The 26,977-nt window shown below is 36.5% G+C and overlaps 2 protein-coding genes across 2 annotated transcripts in view; both read right to left on the bottom strand.

Moving 5' to 3' along the window:
- The window catches only part of LOC124308955 (tyramine receptor 1-like), a 34,320-nt gene extending 17,337 nt beyond the window's left edge, over positions 1-16,983 (bottom strand). The window contains exon 1 of the mRNA XM_046772149.1: positions 16,584-16,983. The gene's annotated coding sequence lies outside the window, so the exon portion shown is untranslated. The remainder of the gene's footprint in view (positions 1-16,583) is intronic.
- Positions 16,984-18,257: 1,274 nt separating this feature from the next.
- Positions 18,258-26,059, bottom strand: LOC124309020 (uncharacterized). Its single transcript, XM_046772238.1, has 4 exons — positions 26,036-26,059; positions 22,609-22,844; positions 20,782-21,928; positions 18,258-18,560 (listed from the first exon to the last, which is right to left on the bottom strand). The coding sequence occupies exons 2-4, from the start codon at positions 22,806-22,808 to the stop codon at positions 18,258-18,260; spliced, it is 1,650 nt and encodes a 549-aa protein (XP_046628194.1). The 5' UTR covers positions 22,809-22,844; positions 26,036-26,059.
- Positions 26,060-26,977: the final 918 nt, after the last annotated feature.

The raw sequence follows: 26,977 nt of genomic DNA on the forward strand, positions 1-26,977 counted from the left end.
AGTTACAAGTGTTAATAAATTAGTTTCAGTGACGCGTTTGGAACCAAATTGCTTTGCCACATTTTCGTTTCAACCATTTTTGAACCTGAGTGTACTACGTCCCATACATTTACAAAGAAATGAGGTCGACTATATACCCAGAAATTTGTAACGACGCACTTCAGAAGCACATTACAGAAGTTCGAAAGGAAGTTAAAAAATTTACCCTTCAAGAAAAAAGAAAAAACCCCCAACAGGGATATTTCTGTGCTAAATTTGATTTCACGCCTGTCGCTTATGGCTTACCAATGAAATTTGATACCCGGATTTAATGCTTTAAACTACCGTCCTCGTTTCGGGCACATTTTACGACGACTAATCGTCGAATTTAAATTTCCACCTCGCCGCTCGATTCTTCCTCAAACGAATCCCGCATAGCTTTCGTGACTTGCCTCAGGCAATAATACCGGATTGCCAAACACGGCTGCAGGAGCGAGATGGACAATTTTTACCATCCGTTTGCCGTATCGTTTCGAAATATGACAAACACGTGTTCAATTTTATCCACACGACAGACCTCAAGGATATCAGGATATTACAATAATTTCAGCGTAACATCAGGACCAAGGGCGTAACCGTTCTTGTAATCTGATGCAGATGCTTCGTGTAATTTTTGTAATCGCTTGTAATCCCTCGTAATCGTTCGTCACCTTACAACTCTCTTTGTATCCGTCCTGCTATCTTCACAATCCTTGAAATCATTGTAATATTTGTAATCACTTGTAATCTCTTGGCAATCCGTGAATCTTCGTACAATCCTTGCAGTCTTTTGCTAATCTTTTCTGTCTCTGAAACCTTTGTAATTCTTGTAATCTTTTTACAATCCGTGTGATCTTGGTGTAATCTTTGCGATCTTTTTGGTAATATTTATAATCTTTGCCGTGTCTGGAATTTTTGTAATTATTGTAATCTCTTTACAATTCGTGTAATCCTTGCAATCTTTTTAAGCAATTTTTTAAGCAATCCTTGCGATCTTTTTGGTAATATTTGTAATCTTGGCTGTCTTTAGAATTTTTGTAATTCTTGTAATCTCTTCGAAATCCCGGCAATATCTTAGCAATCCATTTTATCTACGTGTAATCCTTGCAGTGTTTGGTAATGCTTGTAATCCTTGTAATCCTCCACGTAATCGTAGTCGGTGTTCGCCACTTTTACACAGCGATTAACCCCTTAATCAAAACGCGTTGAAAAATAACTTTCGGTTTTTCGGTGTAAGAAATGTTTGATGAAATTGTCGATTTCTTTCAGAGTGTACGACTTGTCGGACATTCTTCACATCCGAGTTCACATCTCGTTCGGTTTTGATGTAGATAATTTAAAAATCTAAATTTCATGGATACGCGTATCTTCTCATGGAAGATTGATAAACCAAAGTCAAACGTTTCGCGGTGAGTTGAAATTATGACAATCTCGGTTTCGGAAGGTAATCACGCAATACGTTCGTATTTCCACAATTAATCACTGTTGTTGTACACATTCCACAGCGTCGTTTTCATTCCGATGTCGTATAATATGTACGCGGAAATGATAAATTGTCCTTCGTCAGTTGAGTGTGGTAAGAGCGTGGATCGCCATCCGTTAGGAAAACGATCGCCGAACAATTTTCCAGAAAGCTGTTCTCGCGAAAAAACAAGCATAACCGAATCTGGTTGAAAAAGGAAAATTCAACGCGTCGTAATTGATCGAACTGTCGCGATAAAATTCTCATTAAAAAAAAATTTATAACCTTCTCCACGTATCACGATTTAATCCATAAAATTGCCTGAATTGAAGATTTTTAATACATTCGTTCAAACCCTTTTTATCGTGTGAAATTCTACAAAAATACGATTGCGTTGAGGGACCGAAGAAATTTTCTAGAGATACATTTTCCGCTGAACCGGCTCTTCCGTAATTTATACCTTCCATCCAGTTCGCCAGATTTACCGACCTATGAATAAACGCCCACGTGAAAACTCTCAACTTTTCATCAAGGATCTCAATAACTACATTCCCGAAACTTTAAACCCCAGTCGAGATTTTGTTATTTGTCTGAGGAGAATACGATACCCTTTTTGCCGTTCAAGAAACGGTCCAATTACGCGATCTCCTAAAAGTCGTTATAAAATACAACTGTGTTCAAGATTCCAGAGTTGAAATTCGTCGGAAGTTTTTCAAATCGTTTCTTAAATCTAGGGAACAATTATGTCGCATATATCAAACTTCGAATCGATGATCTGAAATTTCGACCCCAACTTCGGACTGCGGAATAAGATAATCGACTTGTCCTGAGCAGCTTATTTCGATTCGTCAATCCTTGTTCAAAGGGATTCGAGAAGTTGAAGCTGCCTAAATTGCCCGCAAAAAAAAGACCGCCGGAAATTAGGCTTTACACAAAACTTGGAAAAGGGTTCGACGTGCGTTCTTTAACAAGAGACGGAGAAAGATCTGCGAACCGCCACATAACCGACACCCTTGCCGAGAACCGCAGACCTATTTCGAGTTGTTCGGGGAGAGTTGGCAAAACTGCACAGAGATCGAGGTAAAAGCATCATGCCCGACAGAAGTCGAGTCTTACGATTAGACTGCGGCTCGAATGGAAGAAAAAAACTTGGAGGCGAGGTAAAACTTCCATTTCCACAGCCTCGAAAGATTTGCAATATATACGTAATTCCTGCGCAAAAAAACTTTTTTTCGGTACATCACTTTTTTTATTCGCGAGATATGCGACGATCGGTTTTAAAGATAAATGAGTCTGCCAAGAAAAAACGTTTCAAAAATATCCAGAAATGCGAAATTTGGGCCGATAGTTGTGAAGAGTAATGAATATAAATAAATATTAAACTCTACACTGAGAGAAATTTTTAATTCCGGTTAACGCTCAGTCCTTAACTATTTTTATTGTTTTACCACGATCGAAAAATATAGTTCTAGGTAGAAAATGAAAATTAGTTATCTAGCTGTTACCGGAAACTCATTTTGCTCATTTCTCAGATCCCTGCGAATTGTCTGAAGAACATTCGTGGAATTGTACGTCATAGTATGGTTATAACGCACAAATATAATTATTTGCGAACACCTTTTGTACTGTGCTCAAAACACGCGATACTTTCCATCACCATGAAAAAGGAACAAGGACCCTTTAACTCTTAAAAATTTAAGAACAAACCTTAAATTGAACCTCCAACTCCTGAAAATTAAAGTACCAAACTCTAGTTCAAAGTTTTCAGTAAACGATTGAACTTGTTTTGACGCTATTCAATTTATTGTATCCTCCTCTATAGATGTATTATTACAGCAACATTGGAGTGTTCACACTGAATAATCCAAGAACCGTTTAGACAGAATTTTGACAATTTTCAATAACATTTGAAAACCAAGCAAAGCAGTTCGACTGTATCTATTCAACGTTCTTACGAACACAAAAAACCTTTTAACGAGAGTAGCTTCAAGTTAATATGAATGCAAAGTTCAAAAACTTATAATTACATTGAACAGCACTACTTCTGCAGGATTATAGGAGGTTCTAAACAGACCCTACTTTGAGCCTAAATTTGGTGAATATGGAAATTTTCGACGTTTTTAGCGTCAAACTTGGGGTCTAATATTGCATGGAAGTAGAACCCACTCAACTATCTTAAAGCCGTAGATTAAAGTAGGCGCTAAATTTCGACTCTTGACCGCTCGAGATTTCTTTTACCCAATTTTTTCTTAATATCCCAACTCTTGATTCAGACGTTACATCTCATTCATTCTTAATGCAAAAAAGAGGAGAATCCAATGTAACGAGTTTGGACCTCATCAGGCCAAGGATCGAAAGGATTCAGAATCAAATTAGAACGGTCCAATTTCGAAACTTTTGGAAGCAACCTTGTTGCCCGGATCTCGAGCTGAAATTCGATCCGTTTCGGGCAACTTGGCTCGAGTACTGAGCGATTTTAATATGTGAAATTGGAGGTCCTAACATGGGTGCGTCGGTATTTGCTACTTGTTCTCTCGAGGCTGCCGGTTTCCCTTCGTTATTGCAACCGCAGGGTTCGGTAGGAATGTTTCACCCGAGGACCCGGGTATGAATGGATGTAAAACCACACTTTGATCAGTCATTTTGAACGGGAGCATTAACAGCTGCATCGTATGAGCCTGTGTTGCAATATTGTTAGCACTGCAATTTGAAAGATACGTTCGCAATTTCCGCACTAAATTATAACGCACCTACTCATCCAGCAGCATTGCTAATTAAACAAAAAATTTCTCTCAGTGCCCGAGCTGGAATCGACAAACAAGTTTCAAAGATTGTGTCAAAATTTCAAGTAGATCGGATAAAAATTGACCGAGGAACCATTTTCTAATTAATTTCAATGAAAAAATTTCAAAACATTCTTGAAACTATAAGTAACAAAGCCTTGAAACGCAAATTGTTCCAAGTGTATTCGTTAGAAAAAAAAAAAAAAAAAACACTCCTAAAAATAGGCATGATTTTGTACCGCCAAAGCTGTACCACCACCCTTAATTGGGCACGATTATTAGCGAGTGCAAAAGTAAGGACTCTTTTCCCCCGACGCGTTTAAGCCGAATAGAAAAATCGCTTTCTTCGCCTTCGAATAACGCCGAACGGTCCGTCATCCCTTCTTATGGTTGGCTATTCCCGCGACCCCTGAGAACTCCTTCCCACCCGACTGGATGCGGGTAAAAAGCTCCGATTGATACCTCGGATGTTAGCCAGCTGCAGGCAAAGAAAATCCCACCTCTTAGCTATGCTCAATAATGTTCTTATAGCCTCGGATTATCAACGCGACTGATCCTTAAGGATGTAATGGCTATACATTGATCCAGTCTTGTATTTGCGAGATGATTGATAATCCGATACATCAAGTGTGACATTTTCTTGGACCGACTCTCAAACTTGTGATTACAAAGAAGTTGGCATGGTTGAAATAGCTCCAAAAGCAGTAGCAGTTCATCACTGTTGACTCTACATCGTATCGGAAATTCTTTGGAGTTCCCACGGTCCAAATGCGAAATGAAGGACAACACAACCTGAGAATCAAATAAAATCAGGTTAAAGTCACTTCTCTTTCGCAAACATAATTTCTCAATATTTGATCAGAATCAGCCGCATGGAGGTTATCCCCGTGTTCGCAGTTAACCCTCTGCTCAAACTCTGATTACGTAAACTTTTCCTATACATTTTGAAAAAACACGGGTCAGTATCTACACCTCAAGAACAATAACTGTAAGCCTCGTGCGTACGATGAATATACAAAGATCCAGATGGCGAACCATCGAAGTTGGAAGCATAACCTCTTGGTATGCGCGAGACGTTGAGTTTGAAGCCTAAGAAATAGGTGTTTCTCTTTTAAAAGGGGGCTGGCACAGGCAGCGTCTGAGAAGCTGCCCGACGTGTCTTGAGTCAACAAATTTTATCTAAACAAATAGCCACTCTCGGAAATGGCAGTCTCCTTTATATTTATTGGAGGTATAGTATTTTTTTTTTTTTTTTTAACCTATATTATACCGTTTCGAATTGGTTCGGCAAAAAAGATTCAGGCTATGTGTGTAGGTGTAACACCCGTACGCCTATACCGGGAAAATCTCTGGAAACTTGAAAATCAACCGCGCATGCGTCAAATAATTAAATCTCATTGGTCGGCGAAATCTTCCCGCAGCGATATTCTTGTCCGCGATGCAGGCCGGCCAACGTACGAAAAATGTGTACGTTTTAATTTTCAAAGAGGATAAGCATTGAATTCCGACCGTTCTTTGAAGAATCAACTTTCCGACCCGACAAGAAACGCTTCCCAAACCTTTCCGAGTCGCTACCTCAATTATTTAAGATTCTAACCTCGAAAATTCGTATCAACTGCATCGCCGGCAGAAACAGTTTGACAGCTGAAAACTCGGGTTGGCCAGCCTGGAACGAAGAGACGATAAATCTCGCGCATGCGCGGTTGATTTTCAAGTTTCACGAGATTCTCCCGGTATGGAGATATACGGTATCGTGGTCGAGTACAAATTACGTCTATGTATCCTGCAGCCCATGTATTCGTAACATCGGCAAATGCGAGGCTCAACGGATTTTTTTTTATACATGCAGCCCGATCGTATAACCGCTTATCTCGGATTCGGGGAAACTCCGACGTTGTTACGAGGCTCTGGAGCTGAACCCGTATTTGTTACCCTACCGCCAAAGCTCATTTGGCTCTGTACGATCTGTTACAACCTGTAGTTAACCGTGCGAAGTTCACGCGAACCCCGAATTAATACCGCCGCAAAATATCTGTACTTGTATATATAGACGCCCGGCTGTTGAATTATCGACGATTAGATATTCACTCGAACAAATCTCTCACGTGAAGTGATTGTTTTCAGACTCGAATGAATCGCTCATACTTTCGAGTCCCGTCCTCTGCGATAAATACTCGTTTCATTCTATTGAAGGTATTTTCGGGTTAAGGTTTTTTAGTACTCCTACCCTTACCGACCGAGCAAACTCGCCCTTTTTCTTTCCACATTAAATAAGCAAACGAACGGAAAGGGTTCAAATTTCGATTTTTCACAATATTTCATTGCGTATCTTGAATAAAATCAGATTATTTTAGATCTCAGATGGTGTGAGCTCATTTCGACCCCGGTTTGAAGCGGAAGGGTTGACGTATCACATATAGTAGCTACGATAAGAGTTATTATCTTTGTATTAGATATATATTAGAAATCTGATCAGAAACACAATTTGGCGTGATCTGATATGACGCTTACTATTTCGTGGTATCTTTTTATTTCCCAGATAGATGATTCCTCGTGGTATAAGTCGAAGCAGCTTCTTTACGAATAAGGATATAATAAATTTCCACCGAAATCACGATATTCAGCTGATTCGGTTTTAATTTCATGAGATGATGAATGTCTTTTAAGCAGTATGAATGAGAAAAGTCAAATCTTGTTAAACCGAACAGAGCTTTGGAGAATAAAATTGTACATAATATATATATATATATATGAAACTGAAACATATAATGTATATATATATATATATATATATATATATAAATATTGTAATTCACGTCTGAGCGAAGAAGGAGACTCGTTTTCTAATTGAGGGTGAAAATGCTGTTTTCACCATTTTCCTGCCGGTGGTTTGGCCTGACAGCATCAGATCTGTTATATTCTCAAGTGGCAAAAGCCCTCCTTCTTCCCCCTCCAGAATTCCGCTCGATTCTTTCTCTCCGCAGCCGAGGCAGACGACGAATTGGATACGAGATAACACGAAACTCCGAATATTCTGCGCTTTCCAACCGACTCGCAACAATTTCGCATTCCTGTTAATGAGACGTGGAAAGGACTTTTTCACACCTAATTCCCCTCCCCATGTTTTCTACAAATGAACCAACAACACACAGCTCTCTCTCTCTCTCTCTCCCTCTCCTCTAGCTCGCTCTACACAACACGCTTTGTTTTTTCTTTATTTGCGTAGCCGCGACAACTCCGTTGGGATTTAGAGATAGGATGCAAGAACACTCCACTCGATTATTATTACTCACACATGTGAATTTCCAAAATTTATACCATCGTCACGACGAGGAGATAATTTTTTTTTTTTTTGTGCTTCAAGCGTCGTTCGGTTTATTTATTCATTTATTTTCTTTTTTCTTTCTCTTTATCTCTATCTGTTTCTATTTCTCTCTCGCCTTACTGGCAGACTGATATATGAGACTCAATATATACAGACTTTCAATGCCTTTTCACAGCTACGATATTGATCTCAAGAAGAATGAGTTAATCCTCCCCGTGTCGAAGGAATATAAAAGAATGAAAGTATCATGTATTTATCGGTCGAAGGGACGGATTTTTCCGACTTCCGTAAACTTTTCACTCGGTGGTATTTTCGTGTCGAAAAGTTATTAGTTTCGAAACGAAATTTCTCCGCTCTACAGGGTGTTTCCAAGTAAACACCGCGGTATGTTGGGTTGCCTATTTCTGAGGGTAATAAATATCGGTAAAACAGAACTACCGAGTCAGGATCACTTGGGTCAAGTCAAGTCGTACAACAACTTTATCGTGACTCCGGAATGAAATCACTGAACGCTTCAGCATAGTTTACAAAAAAATGAAATAACTGCTTGACCAAATTCACACAACTTGGCAACACGAGTAGTTCAATCTGACTCGCGTGAACTTTAAAAGAGCTACTTGCCGATAATTCGGTACGTCTGTTTTACCGATATTTGGTCCCCTTAGCGGCAGGCAACCGAACATACTGCGTTATTTGCGAAAAGGAATTTACGAAAGCGAAAAAATTACCTTCCACGTTATACGTAAAATTATCATGGTATTATCACGTGCTTTACTTGAATGCTTGGAAATAAAAAATATTCGTATTCTTTACAACCAAGTGGGAATAAGAGTGGAATATACTTGAGGGAAAAAGAAAAGAAAAAAAAAAAAAAAAAGAAAAAACAACGTTTTGAATGATTCACGCGAAGGGAAAGCCGTCGAGAGTCACACAATGGATAATGAAACACGTGGACGAGATTACGTGGGCACGCAATGAAATCGGTTCAATTATACTGTCGAAACACTGCACATGGTGAAAACCCAGGGGATTACGGGTCAAATTGCAAATTATTGTTCACCCCAAATGGTTATATTCTCACGGTTGTTCATTGTGTTATCAAATGTCTTTATTCGCAAGTTGTGAAATTTTTTTTTATATAAAATATGAAATTAAAAATCTATGCTAACCATTTTTTTTTTATGTTCAAATGATTCGAAGCAAATCACAGCGATATCGTCAACTTTTACGTATGACTTCAGTATTTTCTGCTTTCATATTTTTAAAGATATTTTTTCACATCCTTGGAATATATAAATTTGATAGCTGAAAAAACGTACGACTGTATCGTGATAAAATGAACAAAATGCATTGACTTCCAACCAAGCAACCTCTTTGAAATTTTTTTTTTACACGAGGTATATTATAATGTAACCTACCTCGTTTCATCTTTACTACATATAGAAAAAGAAGATCCCTTTTGCAAAAAAGAGTCAGAGAAACTCGAGATTCGGGCTTATGAACCACCGGAATAAAGCTACCAGAATACATAAATAAATAACGCAGACAACCCCGGTGAATATATTTCTCTCAATTATTTACGTCTTCTGCAATTTTCACGTATATCCTAATAATTCCAAATTTCCAGAACTCGGTGAAATTTTTCAGAATACTCCCAAATTCTTTCTATACATAACTTGTTCATTAAATTGCTCGGATTTCTTTCAAGAATTTTTGGTTGATCGTAGATTAAAGAAAAGAATAAAAAAAAAATATATAAGATAAATAAAATTTTGAAATCCAGAGAAAACTTCAACATTTTTTTTTACGAATAATTTCATAGAAAAAATGTGTGTGTATGTGTTTTTTTTTGTTGTACTGAACAATTCTCATTTTTCATTTGTGCAAAAATTTTCGTATACCAGCTGCTATGAAGATTTTCGTTTCGGGTTCGAATCATTCTGGCTTGAACCTTTATTCCGAGTTGCTTGTTTTCTGTTGTGTTTCCATCACATTTTTATACATGCACGGACGAGTTCCGACGATCTTCCATACGCCCCATAATACACGTAACGTCTACAATATTACTGAACACATTGCTTCTGCAAGGATAAGAGAGCCATAAAGAACTTAAGCTCCTGCTTTACGATTGCATGTTGTAAAAATAATGGGTGAGAGAGATAACTGCCGCTCGATGCTGCGATTATTTTGGGATTTCGGAGATGTTTATTAATATTTCAAATTCAAAAAAACACGTAACGGTATTTTCGAATGGAAATTTTTTATAAAAATTATAGGAACAGATACAAATTATATGATAAATATAATCATCGAATTTGGATTAATCTGAAAGAAATTAAAGATAAGAATAGTTCGATTGGTATTTCTATTTTTTTTTTTTCTCACTATCATCTTCGACGACCCGTTTGAATCGAAGTTTTATCACAAACTATGCTATGCAGGTTTAATTTCTTTCTTTCTTTCTTTCTCTCTTTCTATCTCTCTGTGCGTTTGCATTCAAGTGGCGCAGGACCAAAAAAAAGGAGTAAAATGAGGACACAGTGAAACGGGAAAAATGAGAAATATGGATAATTACGATACATATCTCTCCGGTTTGTACAATATTTCACATACGGATTTCAGATTGCAAATCTTCCACTCGGATGAGGATATAAAAAAGTTGACCGTATTTTTTTTTTTTTTTTTTTGTTTCTCTTTCTCCGTCTGCAGGAACTGAATACGAAACAAAAAATAAAAATAAATAACGATTCATCATCGCGAAATCCGTACGTCACGAATATAGAAAATTAATTTTTAGAAACAAACGATTGGAATCTAATCTGAGAAAAGAATTTTGTCGATGTTTATAGACAATAACAACAGAAAATTGTCAAGTGTCGGTTTTTTTTTTGTTTAGCTTTCAACACCAGACGATGTATTTAAACGAACTCATCTTTAAGCTACTAGAACTTTATATCAATTTTTTTGTGTATTTAGAAAACTTTTCAACATGTTTCTTTGCGGATTTTTCCTATTTCTGACAGTATACTAATGCCTTTTCAATATTCGAGAGTCATTATTGCGATATAATGTACATTATTATTGTTAGAAACAAGTTGAATGAAAAAAATTGTGAAATTTCAAGGAATATTTCATTTCCGAGAAAGTTATATACATGTTTTACATGAATTATAAGTTTTTTGGGATAGCTGATTACGCATCTGAAATCGGATATAAAAAATTCGAGATGGCAGATCCGATATGGCGAACAAAAATTTCAAATACGATCGAATCCGGATAAAAAAGTCTGTCCAGAAATTTTTGGGATCGCTGATTACGAATCTGCAATCAGATTTAAAAAATTTAGTATCGTGAATCCAATCAGCGGCCCTGAAATCCCTTGCATAGAATTTTTAGACCTTATTCGATCAAATTAGAAATTTTTGTCCGCCATATTGACTCCACCATCTTAAATTTTCAAAATCCAATTTAAGATTCGTAATAAGCGTCCCAAAAAAAAACCCCTGGAATATTATCTTGTTATAAAATTAGACTCGGCGCACAATAACTGTGTGTGTCTCAAAGGGTTGGTTCAGGTTAGCTACTAAAATTTCTTTTTTTTTTCCCACGATTCTGAGTGGCATAGAACGAGAGAGAGAGAGAATTAAGAGCGCGAGAAGGTGAAGAAAATTAATACTTGCGAGAGTGGTGCTAGATTATCTTTAAAAACCGTTAACATTTTCCCTGAACGGAGCGAGTGTAAGAAGCGAAGAGAATTTGAAAAATAAAAAAAAAAAAGAAAAAAAAATTGAAAAAGCTACGAAAAAGTTTCGCAGTATCAAGCTATCGATAAAAACAATGTGATTAGCATAAATGTATATGCATGTAATACATATATATTGCGTGTATAATGTACATATCTGCAGACTGTTTCAGGTAGAAAAAAAAAAAAACAGGAAGAGCTAAAAAAAAAAAATATATACGGCCTTTTTTTAAATCCTCCCGCACGCGGCTGAAACTTGTACGCGTTGTGGCTTGAGAGCGAAAAGAATTTCACACACACACAGGTAGCATTAATTGAATTTATTTTCCCCAAGTAGCCAACGCGCACATTTTTCTAACTGGTATAACTTAAATAAGTCGAGCTTGCAGCGCGTGGATACAGAGAAAATCGTTTGAAAAGAAAAATAAATTACCAAAAAAAAACAAAAATTTTTACTTTTTATCCAACGTATATGGGGGGGTAATTAAAACCCTTGAACGCGATTATCAAGTGGTGGGAAAAAAACATATATATAATGCATAAGTGGATATATAGATACCTACTCGTATATATTGCGAAATTAGATTAGCTTATTTTCAGTGAAAGTTTTTTATTATTTTTTAGGGCAGAAAATTATCTGCGATATTTTCAAATAGAGGCAAATATACAGAGTGCTCCGTTTTAAACCATACACTCAAATACATCGAAGACTATATAAACTTTAAACAGTGATTAATTATTACTGACAACTGTACAGATTTTTAACGTTTAATCAAATCGATTCAATAATGGTATAATAAAAGGGCATCGAATCAGCTTGATTACTACGGAGTTTTGAATTTAATTTTTCTTTAACGCTAATTGAAATTTGAAATATAATTTTATGGATGCTCGTCGCGTATTTATCATCGATGGAAAAAAGTAGGAGCCGAGAAGCTAATCTATCGAGATTCGTAGTTCTCTCACGCGCTTCGGTTAACTTAATTTCCAAGTATCGTGATACGCCTTTCCTCTGTCACTATCTTCCAATTAATTTCTATTTTCCCGTCCCTCGGGATATCCACAAAGAAAATCAGCCACACTTCGGGCTGAATTACAACATCGAGAAACAATTAAGGAATCGTGTCGCGTCGGTGTAGATAAAGCGAAGCGAGTTTCATTGTTATTTAAAAATTGTCTCGTGGAGGTAAAACTTTATCTGATATCTCGACGCGAAAGAGTCGAAAAAAGTGAATCAAGTCTGATTCGTTCTTTACTTTCTCACGAGGTTTAAACACTTTTGTACATATTTTCAACGGACAACGTTTTAAAAGAATGTTAATAAATGATTGTCAATTTCTTAATTCAGGTGGAAAAAAATTTCTAATAAATCTTTCGTTCCAGTGTGACAAAAAAAAAAAAAAAAAGAAAAATTTCACCGAGAGAAATTTTTAGTTCCGGTTACCGCTCAGTCCTTGACTATTTACATTTTTTTTACCACAATCTTTGCTGTAACAAATGAAATTTTTCTCAGTGTGAGATCGAAATAAAAAATTTTTCTTCATTGATAAAATTCTTTCAATATTGTTCAAGATTGTTTCACACATTTCTTAAACAATTGTTTTCTACAGTGGATAAATATCCAAATATTTACTACTTAATATTCGTCGATACCTACAGTTTTATTTTTTTTAATTCACAATTCCACATTTATCTTTCACATATCTATGCAACTGTGCACGTATGCTTTCAGGACTTGTATGTATTCAAGAATGTAATACAACGAATCAATCTGAATCCGACTCCGCATCTCTGGCCACCAGGGACCCTTGCCTCTTGGCGAATCAATTCAATTCTATTGTATTCACATCTCTCTCTCTCTCTCTCTCTCTCTCTCTCTGTGTGAGGTATAATCTACAACCTAAACAACATGAATACATTTTCATGGGACCAAAATTTGGGAGAAGAGAAAATTTGACATGACACGAAGGTAGAAAATTAAAAGAAACTGGAATTCTATTAAGACGATTGAAATAAAAGTTCGGAAATTGTTGTAATTACAAAAAATTATGGTAACTATTCTTCGGTGTATTTATAGTTGTCAATATTGTATTTCTTTCAATCATAATTGCTACATAACATATTTTTCTTTTAGTTCACTGAATTTTTTAATGCTTGAAAATTAATTTTTTTTTATACGCAACAGTTGAGATATAGTTGTAAAAAAAGAACAGCAAAAAACGCCTTTAGATCATCTGAATACGTTTATAAAGACTGACGCAAATTTTCATTTTCTACAAAGAACTTTATTTTTCCGCTCGTGATGAAAAATCGCAATGTTTCGGAACTTCGTAACAGCGGCACTATAACTGTAAGAAATTTCTCTCGGTGATAAGGAAGTTACTCTTTTTATCGACGAATCTAATCTGAACTTCCGACTCGTTGCAGCCGTTTTTCGTTCTTCGCTAAAAGAATGGAAAGTAAAAATGGGAAAAAAGAAAAAGAATTTATACACGATCTGAAAGTTCGATTAAGTAGTTCGGAATGTAGAAACTTGCCTCTCGAGTTCTGTAATCCTAGAACCAAGCGCGTGCAACTTTCTATGAAAACAAACCAGCCAGTTACCGCTAAATTGATATAACGTCAAATTCGCGATCCTTTATCGCGCCAAGGTCCCAAGGTGTTTCCTGTGTCTTCATTTATCAAAGTTATGGGGCGCAAAGTTTACCCATTTCGCCTACAACATTATTACGATATCAGAGATGCATCACCGTCTTCAATTTTCATCGTATTAAAACGCTTTCCGCTATACATTCACTACTGTAAAAGTTCAATCGTTAAAAAAATATGTATTTTATTTCATGGATGAAAAAAATGATCCGTGAAACGTCGATGAAACAGAAAAAAAAAATAAATAAACAAATAAAAAAAAAAAATCCACCAACAGACGGAAAAATGTTAATACGAATTAATTGTCATAATAATTTTCACAAAAATTTGAAATTCCAGTCGAGCTTCTGTATAATTGAAATATTTAGCAGTATGTTCGTATCCAAGTTTTAAAATTATTCTAAATTTTATATTATAATATTGTTAAGAAACTGTTGTATAAAGGATTTGGGTAAACGGTATTACGAATACGGCGGTATGTTTTTTTTTTTTTTTGTTTTTACAGCGACAATCAAAATTTTCGCACCGACTGTATAACGATGATATTTTATAATATACGGAAATACGTTTCACGATTTTTCCTACCAAATGAAATCATGTATGAGAGAGTCAGAGAATATTGCGGGGGACGATGCCCGACAATCATACTTGAATCGTATATGAGAATCCACTTCTATATAAAACGTAAATGGGATTTTCTCGAAATATATGTAAAAATTGAGGGTAGTAAGCTTTTATGGCTGAATGCTTGATCCCAAATACTTTTGGTAATACGATTTTCGATACGGAGGCGAATCAACCTCAAATTTCATTCTAATGAATTTATTTATTACGCATCGTATGACAATCGATTGACCGAGTAAGCAAAAAAATTTTCCTTCTCTGTCCTGCGGTAAAAAAAAAATAGAGATATTTAACGAAAGATTATCAAGTATCATTCAAATTTACATATAATATTAGTTCTGTAACTGTTATTTATAGTTTAATTTCTAAGTAACTGCAATATATTCCGTAATAAATTACGCGCCTTTGAATGTTGTGCAATTTTCTTTTTTTCACACGTTTCGAGGACGTTTCTTTTTTTTTTTTTTTCTCAGTGCACGGTTAAAAAATCTGTGTAGAAAATGACACCAAAATTTCGGTCGAGCAAGCTTCAGTTCAATAGAAACGTACTGTCATTTCTCGTTTATTATACGAGAAGCAAAAAGCGTTGTCAGGGTTTCGAAAGTGTAACTTGGGGGAGCTTAAAACCCGATATAACGGAATGAGATATTACGATCCCCGGTCGTTATTTGCAATATTTGTAAGTCAAATGCCCGCCGGCCTCGTAAATTATCCTTTCTTTTTTTCGATAAAGATAATAATAATTATTGGATGTAATTTAAGGTGCGTGTGTAAATCGAGAGAGCGAAATATCTACTTTTTTTTATTATTTGATACTTAATTACTGTCAAGTTTTTCCACAATCGGTAGATATCGTTTATGGATACAAAATGAAAGTCAGTTTTATGCCTGTAAGTGGAAAATTTGCTACGCCTCGTTGTTCTTGTTTTGTTTTTTTTTTTTCATTATAATCACGGTCAAGATATTTTCCTGTAAGTATTTCGATAATCGGATTCGTTTTTGATCTTTCTTTTTATCAGATATTTCGTAAGATCGTATTGATCGTTTGTAATTGCAAACTGTTATTCGATTTTGAAAATTTCATAAATCAGAAGAGTTATGCCCGGTTTTAGACTAACGTATAATTACGTCACATTGTCCAATAGTGATACGTAACAATGAAACTCACTTAAGCACCTGTAAGTTTTGTACATTAAATTCTTGAATTAAAAGAGTCAAAAAAAATTGCCACCATACTTACATATTATCTATCAATTTCGACGACAAAGTAAACAAGGAATTTCATTTGTCAACGAACTTGTTTGGCTAAGAAAAAATTTAATAAACTATACTGCGAAAACAAATTTAATTCTGCAATAACCAGAAAATTTACTATATTAACAGTTACAATTACCCTAAACAGTAACTTCTGCCATATATTTTTATACAACACGAACAATACCCAAACCGTTATAATAATAATTTTGCCAATTTTGCCATAACATTGTAGAGAAACGAAATTTGTTTCCCACGACATCTTTGGACGGCAAGAAACGAAAACTTAAAAATGATCGAGAAATAAGTTTCAGTTTGGATTGTAAAAAACTTTTCTACCAAACATATATAATTTTGTATTAACGCTATACTGCATATTTCTGCTTTTCTTCGACTTTCACGGTCCGCAAGTATCCGAATTTTTCAATCTAGAAAATCAACTCGGTAATCTTTTTTTCAGAAAACTTAACACCCTACAAGAGTATGCCTTGAAAATTTTTTTTATGGCAAACGCTTCAATAGTTACAGCATTTTTAATGAAAAAAAAATTTTTTTTTGCGCGTTATTTAAATGAGAAATTTCAAATCGCCAGCGACACCTTTTAAAATTGATCTAAAAATCTTTCCAAGCGGGAGAATTTTTTTTTCGACAGGTTAGTTTTTTTCGCTCACCCTAATATGTATATTATATACATATATATATATATATATATACAAATATACTTACAAAAATTATTCACGTCGTCCCGCGATCCGAAAGTCTGTCGAGGATTTTTTCGCCGTTATCTCTTTCGCCCTTGCATGCAGAAACATTTTGATCGGAGCCGAAGCGCGGGATAATAACCGAGGATGTTTTTCGGCTGCTCTTGGCAGCTGTGATTTACTTACGATCTGCTGAACCCTCGGAGCATCTTCTATGTATCAGTGATATATACCGTCTTTATTATCGGTACACACCGAATGCGGGAATGCGATCCAAACTCTACCCGATAAATCCCTTCCAGTCACCCCCACGATGGATCGTGCATTATATCTACGAGTAATGTTTTCAGCCCTTTTCAAACTCGGTAGCGAATTGTAATAACAGTGGTGGAAATCGATGTGGTAAACACGCCGAGTATCAAGATATATTTTTACGAACGGTTAGTTAAATATACATATATATATATACATGTATATGTATACGTATGTATATCACACCATAAATTCACTGCCCTACAAAATTTCACCCCCCGATGGCAAATAAATTTACCCCATCGATTTATCGTTAATTTTTCTCAGTTAATCTTTCAACGGTCGAGAGAACGATACGAGATAGGTTACCAAAAAAACCTAAGGTATTTTCAAAAATGCATGGTGGGGGAGAGGGTTGATTTTCCAAAAAGATTTTCTTTCGATTTTTTTTACGTTTTTTTTTCCTCTCGTTTACTCTGAATTTTCTGTTATAATCGTTCTTTTTTAAATTTGCAAAGTGGAAGGAGAGGCGCGCAAACATACAAGGAAAAAAAAAAAAAAAGAAGAGTTGATTTTGAGGATTTTTTTCGGCTTCGAGGGTGAAAATTTGAATATTTGAAAACGGTGCGTGGCCTCGATTTCAAAAAAAAAACGACGTTACGATCGTGGTAAGAATCGATTTAGAACGGTGACGTCCTCTCGCGGCGAGAGTCACGCGCCGACTGAACATCCCCCAGAAAGACAGAAACAACCCCCTGGTGGACCGGCTGGCATTATTCGCCTTGCGTTTTACGCGTACGGTACGAATATATCTGCGCGATTGTGATGACGCTGCTGCTCGCATCGCGGTTCACGTGTAAATTAGGGTGGGTTTTATTTTCAAGATTTTTTGAAATTTCGCAATCACAAGGAAGGGATATCTCAGATTTGATTTATTTTTTAATACGTTATAGCAGACTAAAAACTAAGCGACAGGTATTATTTATTTATTTGTTTTTTTTTTTTTATCTGCCATTAATGCATGTCAAGGGGTGATTTTGCAGAAATTGAGTAGGTGTCGATTTTTGACTAACCAACCTGTCAAAATTCTCACGAGTTTTTTTCCGTTTCTGAAAATCACATCGATCGTTACGCGTTGAACATTTACAAGAATGGAACGTGTAAACAATCTTGCAATAATACAAGCATGATATTTTAACACTCAACAATGATTGAACTGTAAATTTTGTGTTTGAATGAATTAGAAAAAACTATTAAATCAATTTTGAGCTCCTTCCTTTCCTATTCCGAATTTATAACCATACAATTACACACGTCAACAGACCGATACTTTTGTCTATAATGTAATAAATTTATACATCGCTATATGTTCGACCATAAAACTGGTTTGATATACGTATAAAAAATAAATTTTATAACGTACAAGATTTACAAAATGACATACGAATCATATAATGTTTTGATGGTGTTTCTTTTGTTCGGTCGAAGAAGAGGCTTGAGAAGACTGTGAAAGAGGAAGCGATTGTCTGGGCGAATAAGAATCCAAGATCCTTTCGAGGTTTTGCAGTTTCCTCAGCTCGTCCTGAATGTGGTTAAGATAATCCCACCGCAGTAATTTCAGATGCCTTACGTATTCGGGCGCGTTGCAATTTTGGGCGTAAGTTATACTGCAGCAGTCACCCTGAAGAGCCCGCGCTATTTCAACGCAAATTTCTTTCTCCGACTGACTCGGACGTGCGACGCTTTCCACCTAATCAGATCAAATTAATAAACCCGAGAGAGTGCTTGATTTAATTAATCTTATCTAGGCGTGTCTGGTCTGCATGCGTGTTTGCATAGTGTGAGCTGTATATAGCATTACAGGGTGTTTGCGAATAAACACATCGGTATGTTGGGTTGCCTACCACCGAGGGAAACAAATATCGGTAAAACAGATCTACCGAGTTATCGGTAGGTCGCATGTTTAAGGAGGCATTTATGGCAAAAAAAAAAAAATTGGATTTCAGTTTTTTTTTTTTGCATTTTCATCCCTTCTCTGAATGAGCCCGTATCGATTTTGGCTCTAAACAAATTTTTGAGGGTCGAAGACCGTTAATTTTGATGAGCCTGCGTACTGCAATTATTTGACAATTTAAAGTCTGAACGTATTTTTCTTTACTTTTGATTTTTCAAACTTGCGTGCAAGGTTTCTCCCACAGTGTCTGACCACTTGGCCTGAAATTTTTACATAGAACAGAGCTTTGTCGAAATTCTCACCAGTGAGATACCTTAAATTTTATGTTGAAAAACGGTTCATTTTTTGTCATCATTGAAAAATATGATGTGTTTTCTTTCAAAATAAATCTGTTGAAAAGATCCTATGAAAATTTGTGGACACTTACAAGTAGATTGTGACGGAAAAATCCGTATGCTATGCTACAAATATTCAACTAAGAAACCTTACGCGCGATGAAGTTTCACCGTTTTACACTCTATTAAATTTGCACTCTGTGCATCCCTGATACATTTAAATGAGTATCTAATGGGACAAATCTACCCTAAAAGATGTAAGAAATGCATACCTAAAATCTATAAAAAAAAATTAACTGAAACACTCAAAGTCCTCGATTGATTGTGTGTCTCGACTAAAGTGATAACGATTCGGTAGATCTGTTTTACCGATATTTGTTCGCCTTACTGTTAAGCAACCCAACATACTGCGATATTTACTTGGAAAGACCCTGTATAGACGTGTTCGAATGGTGATTGAAGATACCCAGCGGACTGTTTTTCATTGTACGCACGTTTCGGTTTCGGGAAATATGTAATTAAGCCAGATATTCCCAGAATTACGATGTATCATATGGAGGAGGAGGAGGAGGAGTGAATACTGTGAAGCACATTGGTTGTTTCCAACGATGATAAGTCCGGTACTTGATATACATGTACATACATACGCAACATGTAGTCACAGCCGTTTCTTGCGAAGTCCTTTTTTTTTTACTTACACGAAGAGAGAGAGTGAGAGAGAGAAAGAAAGAGGAGAGAGAGAGAACTCGCGTAAGAGAATTTACCACCACGCGTCTGGAATGTATCAGTTAATGCGAAAATTCATCATGTGTCACAATTGTAATAAGATTTATAGCGAGTCCCGCTGTATTATTTCGACCCTCATTTGTCTTCGTGTACTTTTTAGCGATTCGCGTAAATTGTATTATACAGAGAATGTTATTTAAGCTGTATATTCGCATCCAAATGAAACTCGCCCCGCTCAATGAGGTGCTAGTCATTTATACTATGTGGGGAATGTAAATCAGGTTTAGAACATATATCGTAGCTGTATCGTTTATCGTAAAAAAAGAAAATCGTCGAGACAGAAAATTATAAAACAAATGTCCGAGGCTACCCTACTGCACAAAGGTGATCAAGTTGAACTTGATAGAGATTCGTTCGATTTAAACAATATCAATATCCTCAGAGAGATTACGATTTTGTCGACGTCTTTAAATTCGAATGTGTTAAATTAGGTCTCAATTAGTGAAATTTGCAACAAAAAAACCACCAAAAAAAAAATCGCATTCGAGGTGGGTACAGCAGACATAAAATGCTCTAAAATCGATGCTGATATTTTTATTGAACATAGTAATCAGTGTTCACTGCAATTTCTCAAAGGATCGATTTTTTTTTTGCAACAAATTGTTCCTGCGGCGAAATATTCATATAATGAAACTGCAGTAAAAACGCGTGTATTTTAAACAGCAAACCTTACAACCCTTGCGCAAGGGTTTGGACTTCAATTTATTAATTTCGAATCAATTTGGAAAGCGACCAAGTAAAAAATTAAAAACCACTCTAATCTATAGCAATTGTAGCATCAAATTTGGTATAATCAAATCCAGTTTTTCATCATGACAGTTTACAACGATAATCCACCCCAACCAGTAGTCAAAATCCAAATCCCTGATCCGCAACGACGAAATTGATCAACAAACCTTTCTCTCTTCGATAGCAGTGCCGAGTTCCCTGCTCAAAGCTCTGTCGATCAGATCAACGATGTAGCTTTTGCTGGCATGTAAGTCAAGGTCACCCCCAGCATAGACCAACTTCTTTGTATTCCCAGGTGTAGTTTTGTTGCTCTGAGACAGACCAGTCCTAGTTTCGTTAGCCTCAATGACCTGCCCATCGTTGTTCTTGGAGGTCCGAGTTGTCGGAGTTGCGAGGCACCTACCGTAGGTAGGATCAGGGTATAAAATATCCTTGAGATCCCGGGACAAGCTGGATTCTCGAGATTGGATCTTGCCGTAATCCTCAGGGCCCATTAAATTCTCCCCTGATTCCTCGTCGTTGCCTTGAGTAATCAAGGACGTCGACTTGCGCTGTACGTTACCACCATCAGCCCCATGATCGCCCGAAGGACTCCTGCTCCTGGCGTCCTGGTTCCCGATGACCTCGCAATTCTGCGTTGTGGCCGGAAGTTTACTCGGCAGAAAACTAACCCTACGTTTCAGTTGGTCTCCGTCCTCACCGGGACGTCTTTTCTCCCACTGTGTATCACCACCCTTCTCCATCTCGAATTGGCGGACTTCTTTGCTGAGCTCGTTAAGCTCTCTATTGTCCTTCTCCAACTGCCTTTGCTGCTCCTCGTCCTCAAGGTCCATCTCCTTCGACCCGACCTCGTCCTCCTTCTGGATCGAGACTCCCACTGATCGTCCCTTCGGGGTATTGTAGTCCCGGAAATACCGAAGCACGGCGTCGCTGTCCAGGTCCGTAACCTCGTGGTTACTCTGATCAACTCTGCTCCTTTCCACTCGACGATTTGGCCTTTGTCGGAGACTCTTGATGGGAGTTTGATACTTGGCACAGGCTGCCCGGGTCGTTTCCTCGTTCGCCAAACCCGAGCTCATCAGGTCGTGATAAAGGACATTGAGCATCTGGTCCTGCTCGCTTTTCCGCTGTTGACGAACCGCCAGGCTACTCATCGGCTTCTTCGGATGAAGTCGGACGCAGTTTTTCACACCCTGCACAGAGTTGGTCGTCGGTCTTCCGCTTGGTTGCTGGATCACAGGACCTCCGAATTCCCGGGGGTCACGGGCAAGTTCCTCGAACCTCGCAAGGACCTCGTCCATGTCTTCGACTCCCCTGCGAAATTTCAAATTTTCGTATACGATATTGATATGATCGTTATTCACTGTTTGGACAGCACGAAACTGAAAGTTGTCGAAAAGGTGTCGAAACGAAATGTCTAACCAAACAGTAGAAACAAAACTGAATATCGTCAAGATCACGTCTAGATGACGTCTTTTAACCCATTTTATTTTTTTTTATTTTTGACATCTAAAAGTCCTCATGTACATCTTGTCGAACTAAAGATATCCAAGTTATCTTTTCCATGTCGACAAATAGATCATACATGCATCAATTCGTCGACATTCAGTTTTATGCTGTCTGAAGATGATAAACGTCCTCATTTTTCACGCCCAAAAGTTACCAAGAACGTCTTTTGGACATCATCGAGCTATATATTGGCCGTCATAAAATGAGACGTCGGTCATATTCCGGAGATATTGTCGATAACTTTCAGTTTTTTCCTGCCTACAGGGGTGTTATTTATAAGCTGTTGGATTCAAAGGTTGGATGTCTTAAAAATATCTTTTCCATGACAGCTCAGAGACGTCGGATAACGTTAAATTCATCGTTTTATCGATATGTTCTTTTGGCCCATTTCTTTGATGAAAATGTTTAAAGACGTCTTTTCGGATTATAGGATGTATATCAGACATCTCTGAGACTTCGGAGAGTTCTGAGTCGGGTGTTGTTACCTCATTCCGCCGGACGATGATCTGACGACGTCGGGAGGACAAAGACAAGAGGGACAGTGCTGCGGGATTTTAGGGTTTCCTGGTTTCCTTTTCCGACACCTTGCGCAGTTGTTATTTATGCGTGGCTGACTTTGGTGTTCTCGGCGAACTGGAGCCCGCGGTGCCTGACGATACCGGCTGTTTCTACTGTACAACTCCATGCAACTGCAGTCCGTTGTATCAGACTCTTGTAAAACCTGACGAAGGAATGTGAGAGTCAAAAGATTCGAATAAAGTAAATATGCGTACATCCAGCAGTGACCTTTGCGCCAATGATTATAACAAGGACAGAGGGGCAGAAAATTTTTTGAAAAAAAAATTCCACGACGTTTCCAAAGTTTTCCAGAACCTAAAACCTACACTAAAAAGATTTCACCTTTCAAATATGCACATTTCACTCAGTACGTGCAGACTACAGAGAAATTTCACGACTGCCGTGATTACAAAAAAAGCAATTATATGTAATCATCTGTAATCATCGGTGATCTTTTTTTTTTTTTTAAACGTCAAATAATGTATACCAAAGTATAGTGCATACTCTTTTTGTCTAGCTGACAACGGGAAGCGAAATGAGAACATTAAATGCTTTGCTAACAGCAGTCTTTATTCCAAATTCGGTCGTTGTATGCTCTAAATATTATAGACATTTTTGGTGCATGTTGTTATTATTATTAATATTATTTCTATTTTTTTCTGTAATCACAATAACTACGATATTATTGAAAATGATTACAATTGGGAAAATTACTGTTTGATTGCAAACGTTTTTTTTTATGATTACGCAATGACTACTCGAGTGGCTAATCCCTTGTATTATTATAATAAACACGAATGGAATAAGCATAGAAGAATTAGAATCCGAATACAACGTTATAGAAAAAAAAAAAAATTTCCCAATTTGATGACACCTTGGCTTTTTTTTTTTTTTAGAATTCTATTGTCACATAGTATGTATCACTATATATCATTTGTACAATTAACACTGCTGGACATTTTCCGAACGGTTTTTTTTTCCTTTACTCTCTTTTCTTAACTTTCGATTCATTGTCAGACCGTGCGAAAGTTACGACACAAGAGATTGCCGCATTTAAAATGATATTTTGAATAGCGGTATTTTTTCCTGCTACTTCTTTCGCGTACACACACACACACACACACACACAAACAAACTATGGGTTTTATCATACGTCGAAGAGTGAAGGAGTAAACATAATAATCTGTATATATATGTACTTACATATGTTTGTATAACCTAGTGTCAACATTCGCACAAGTTATTTCTTTCAAGTTGAGAAAACTCGTTTGATGGTTTTGGTGTAAGGAAAGCTCATAGTAAAAGGAAAACTTTGACCCCATATTGCATGCATTTAGATGAAAAGCAATCAGCTGGATGCTCCTTGCTTCCTACCAAAAAAAGTCTCGTATTGTTTTCTGATAAATTCACTCGCTTAAAAGTTATTTAAGGACCTTAAATACCTTTACGTGTTGAATAATTTTTGAACGAGTGAATTTTATTGGAAAATAATAACGGACCAGGTCTGAAAGAAGAAAAAAAGACAATTTTTTTTTTTTGAAACACCCTAGTTTACATATGTATAAAGAAATAAATTGAAGCAGATTATTTAGAATGTACAAGATAGGGCAAGTTTGAAGTTGACTAAGGAGAATATCGAAAAGCCTCAACAGCTGGTGCGTCTCTCAAACGATAAATTAACGATTGATTACATACGGTTGAGAAACTAACCGGTTCGCCAGAGTTTCGAATCATATTATTTACAAAGCCACCGCCTCCAGGATAAACTTTTGCTTGTAACTTCTCGTGCGGAGATATTTCGTGTGTTTGATGACGAACGGCATGAAATTACGTTCATATTATACGCATGGCAGGGTTTTCTTTTCCCGAAGATATTATGTTATATTTTGCACATATATATTACAATATTTAAACCGATTAATATGATAAATGTCGTGTAAAAAAATCGCGGATCTGTAAGTTAAACAAGATGTCACTGTGATTCGCTGTTTTTGAAGAAGTTGAACATCGTTACAAAGATTCGATACTCGATTAGTAAAATTATGATAATTATAGCTTTGTTCGTGAGTGCTTTGCACTCTTAAAAATTCTAGAGAAATTCTTATAACTCAAGGGTTGTAAGTTTTCATGAACGTTATACACATATATGTCCATACTTGACGTTTTTCAATCTCATTTGAATAAATATTGAATGCAATGTTCGAGTGTTCGCAAAGTGTAAATTGAACTGAATACGTTTCCGACGGTATGCTTTGAATTTTTATGCGAATTTATCCCCCCCCCCCCCCCCCCCCCTCCCCTCCCCACGAATACGACGGAGGTCACGTATTTATATTGTATATTTTTTTTTCATGCTCCTCACACGTCACACTAACTCAATGATATAAATATGGCATTTAAAAAATTGAAACACAGATCAGTGAGCAATGTTAATAATTTCGCGTCGACTCACACAATTCGTCAATTAATCACAATTCGAGTTCAATTATTTAACGTGAAAAGTTGTTGAACAGTAATTACCGAAGCCTCGAAAATTCTGTAAATGTGCGCAATGGAAATAATCAACTAACGGAGGCAGTGCAAGTTCGATTTTAATTAAACTTGGCGGGACTGTCGAAGGGGTGAAAACAATCGTAGCAATTTTTTTTCTTTACATCGTTTGAATGCCGCCCTATTTTGCGGGTAATATCAACCCCCTGAAATGATGTTTGTTTCCTTTGTTATACACCCGAAGTAAATGAGGGGCGATTTAACTTTTTTATCCGATTGATCGCAGTTGTTACAAATATCGAGTAATCGCAAAAATGATCGTTTTTTCGCATGTGTTAATTTACCCTCGATGACGTAGTGAAAGCGAAAACACGGTTATATTTGTTACATCACAATGTTGGCTTTTCTATTTTGCATCTCAACGGCATTGCCGTGAGGTTAGAATCGACTTTCGTGACCCCGAAAAGCATTGGACAAGAAGATTGTTTTTCTAGATTTTACTTTGGCGAAAATCTCGATTCACCCGCGTTGGAAGGGTTAATCTATTTATATAGTCGATTCTCTTGGGAGTTGTAAAAATATTTTCAACGGTAGGAGAAAAAATACGTCTCTGACATTAAAGTGAAGCATTTCAGAGTTTTTCAATTCCCCCTTAATATATACGACACCTACTAATATTGTTTATACCTATTCCTTATGCTCTATTTATTTTTTATCTACATAACTGCATTCTTGACATGTAAGAATTTACGCTTCACAATTTCTACAAAGCCTGAATTTTCAAACTGCTTCACAGCGTAGCTGGATAACACATAAATATACGTTAAATATTATAGATTCGGTAAAATAGTTTTCTGCAATTACCTTCCTCAGAATTTTAGCATCCCCTACGTATCTTCAGAGCAATCCCTCCAAATTGTATATCCATATATCGTCGGTCGTCGAGTAACCATGTTCTACACTCCCATTCGTGTTATCCTGAAAAATCAAATTCAATTTTTTTATCTCCAAAACGTCGTATAAAGCTAAAAAATATTTTCTGTCTTCTAATTACCTTCCAATGTCGTTATCGTGTTTGATATTTGATCCTTGCAAATCTTTCGTCCAAAAATTTGTTCTCAACGCTGTTTTTTGGTCCTTATAAAATCGTGTCTAATACATCATTACTTAATATTTGCCTGTGATTCGTCTTTGAAATTAGACTATTTTTAAAAACGGTAATTAAAACCAGTTCACGGAGAGAAATTTTTATTTCCGGTTACCGTTCGGTCCTTAATTATTTTCATTTTTTACCGCAATCGAAAAATATTGTTCTAGGTAGAAAATGAAAATTAGTTTTCTAGCCGTTACCGGAAAGTCTAGTTTTCGTTGCTATTCTTTATCATTACGATCGCTGTTGCTAGATTTTCTTGCAACCGTTGCGAAAATTTAATGCTCCTGCAAGAATCAATTGACGTTAAAGCCTTGTTTAAAACTAAAAAAACTAAAAAATTAGAGTAAACCTCACAAATTGATTTTGCGTTGAATAGCGCAAAATGTTTTACGTTAAGAAAACACACAATATTAAAATGTTTTTCGATGTACGATATCGTCTTTAACAAAACGGAAAAGTGTTTGCTCTCCTTTCGCAAAAAAATAATAAAAATTATAAAAAACACGAATCAGCACACTCCTTACATTCTCAATTCGTAAAACCGTTACAGAATTTTTTGACTGAAGATACATAAAGACTGATAGCCTTGTCGGAGTTTATGTGATCGAAAATTAACGAGATAAATTCATAGCCAAGCGACGCCCTCTGAGTTT

This window comes from Neodiprion virginianus, chromosome 7 (genome assembly GCF_021901495.1).
Source record: "Neodiprion virginianus isolate iyNeoVirg1 chromosome 7, iyNeoVirg1.1, whole genome shotgun sequence".
NCBI lineage: Eukaryota > Metazoa > Arthropoda > Insecta > Hymenoptera > Diprionidae > Neodiprion > Neodiprion virginianus.

What these genes read in the sequence shown, in the direction of transcription:
- LOC124309020 (XM_046772238.1), bottom strand. Translation starts at nt 22,808, where the DNA reads ATGGAGTTGTACAGTAGAAACAGCCGGTATCGTCAGGCACCGCGGGCT. An exon ending in TCATCGTCCGGCGGAATGAG is followed by an intron (nt 21,929 to 22,608) that starts GTAACAACACCC and finishes GAAATTTCGCAG; the next exon opens with GGGAGTCGAAGACATGGACG. An exon ending in CTGCTATCGAAGAGAGAAAG is followed by an intron (nt 18,561 to 20,781) that starts GTTTGTTGATCA and finishes TGATCTGATTAG; the next exon opens with GTGGAAAGCGTCGCACGTCC.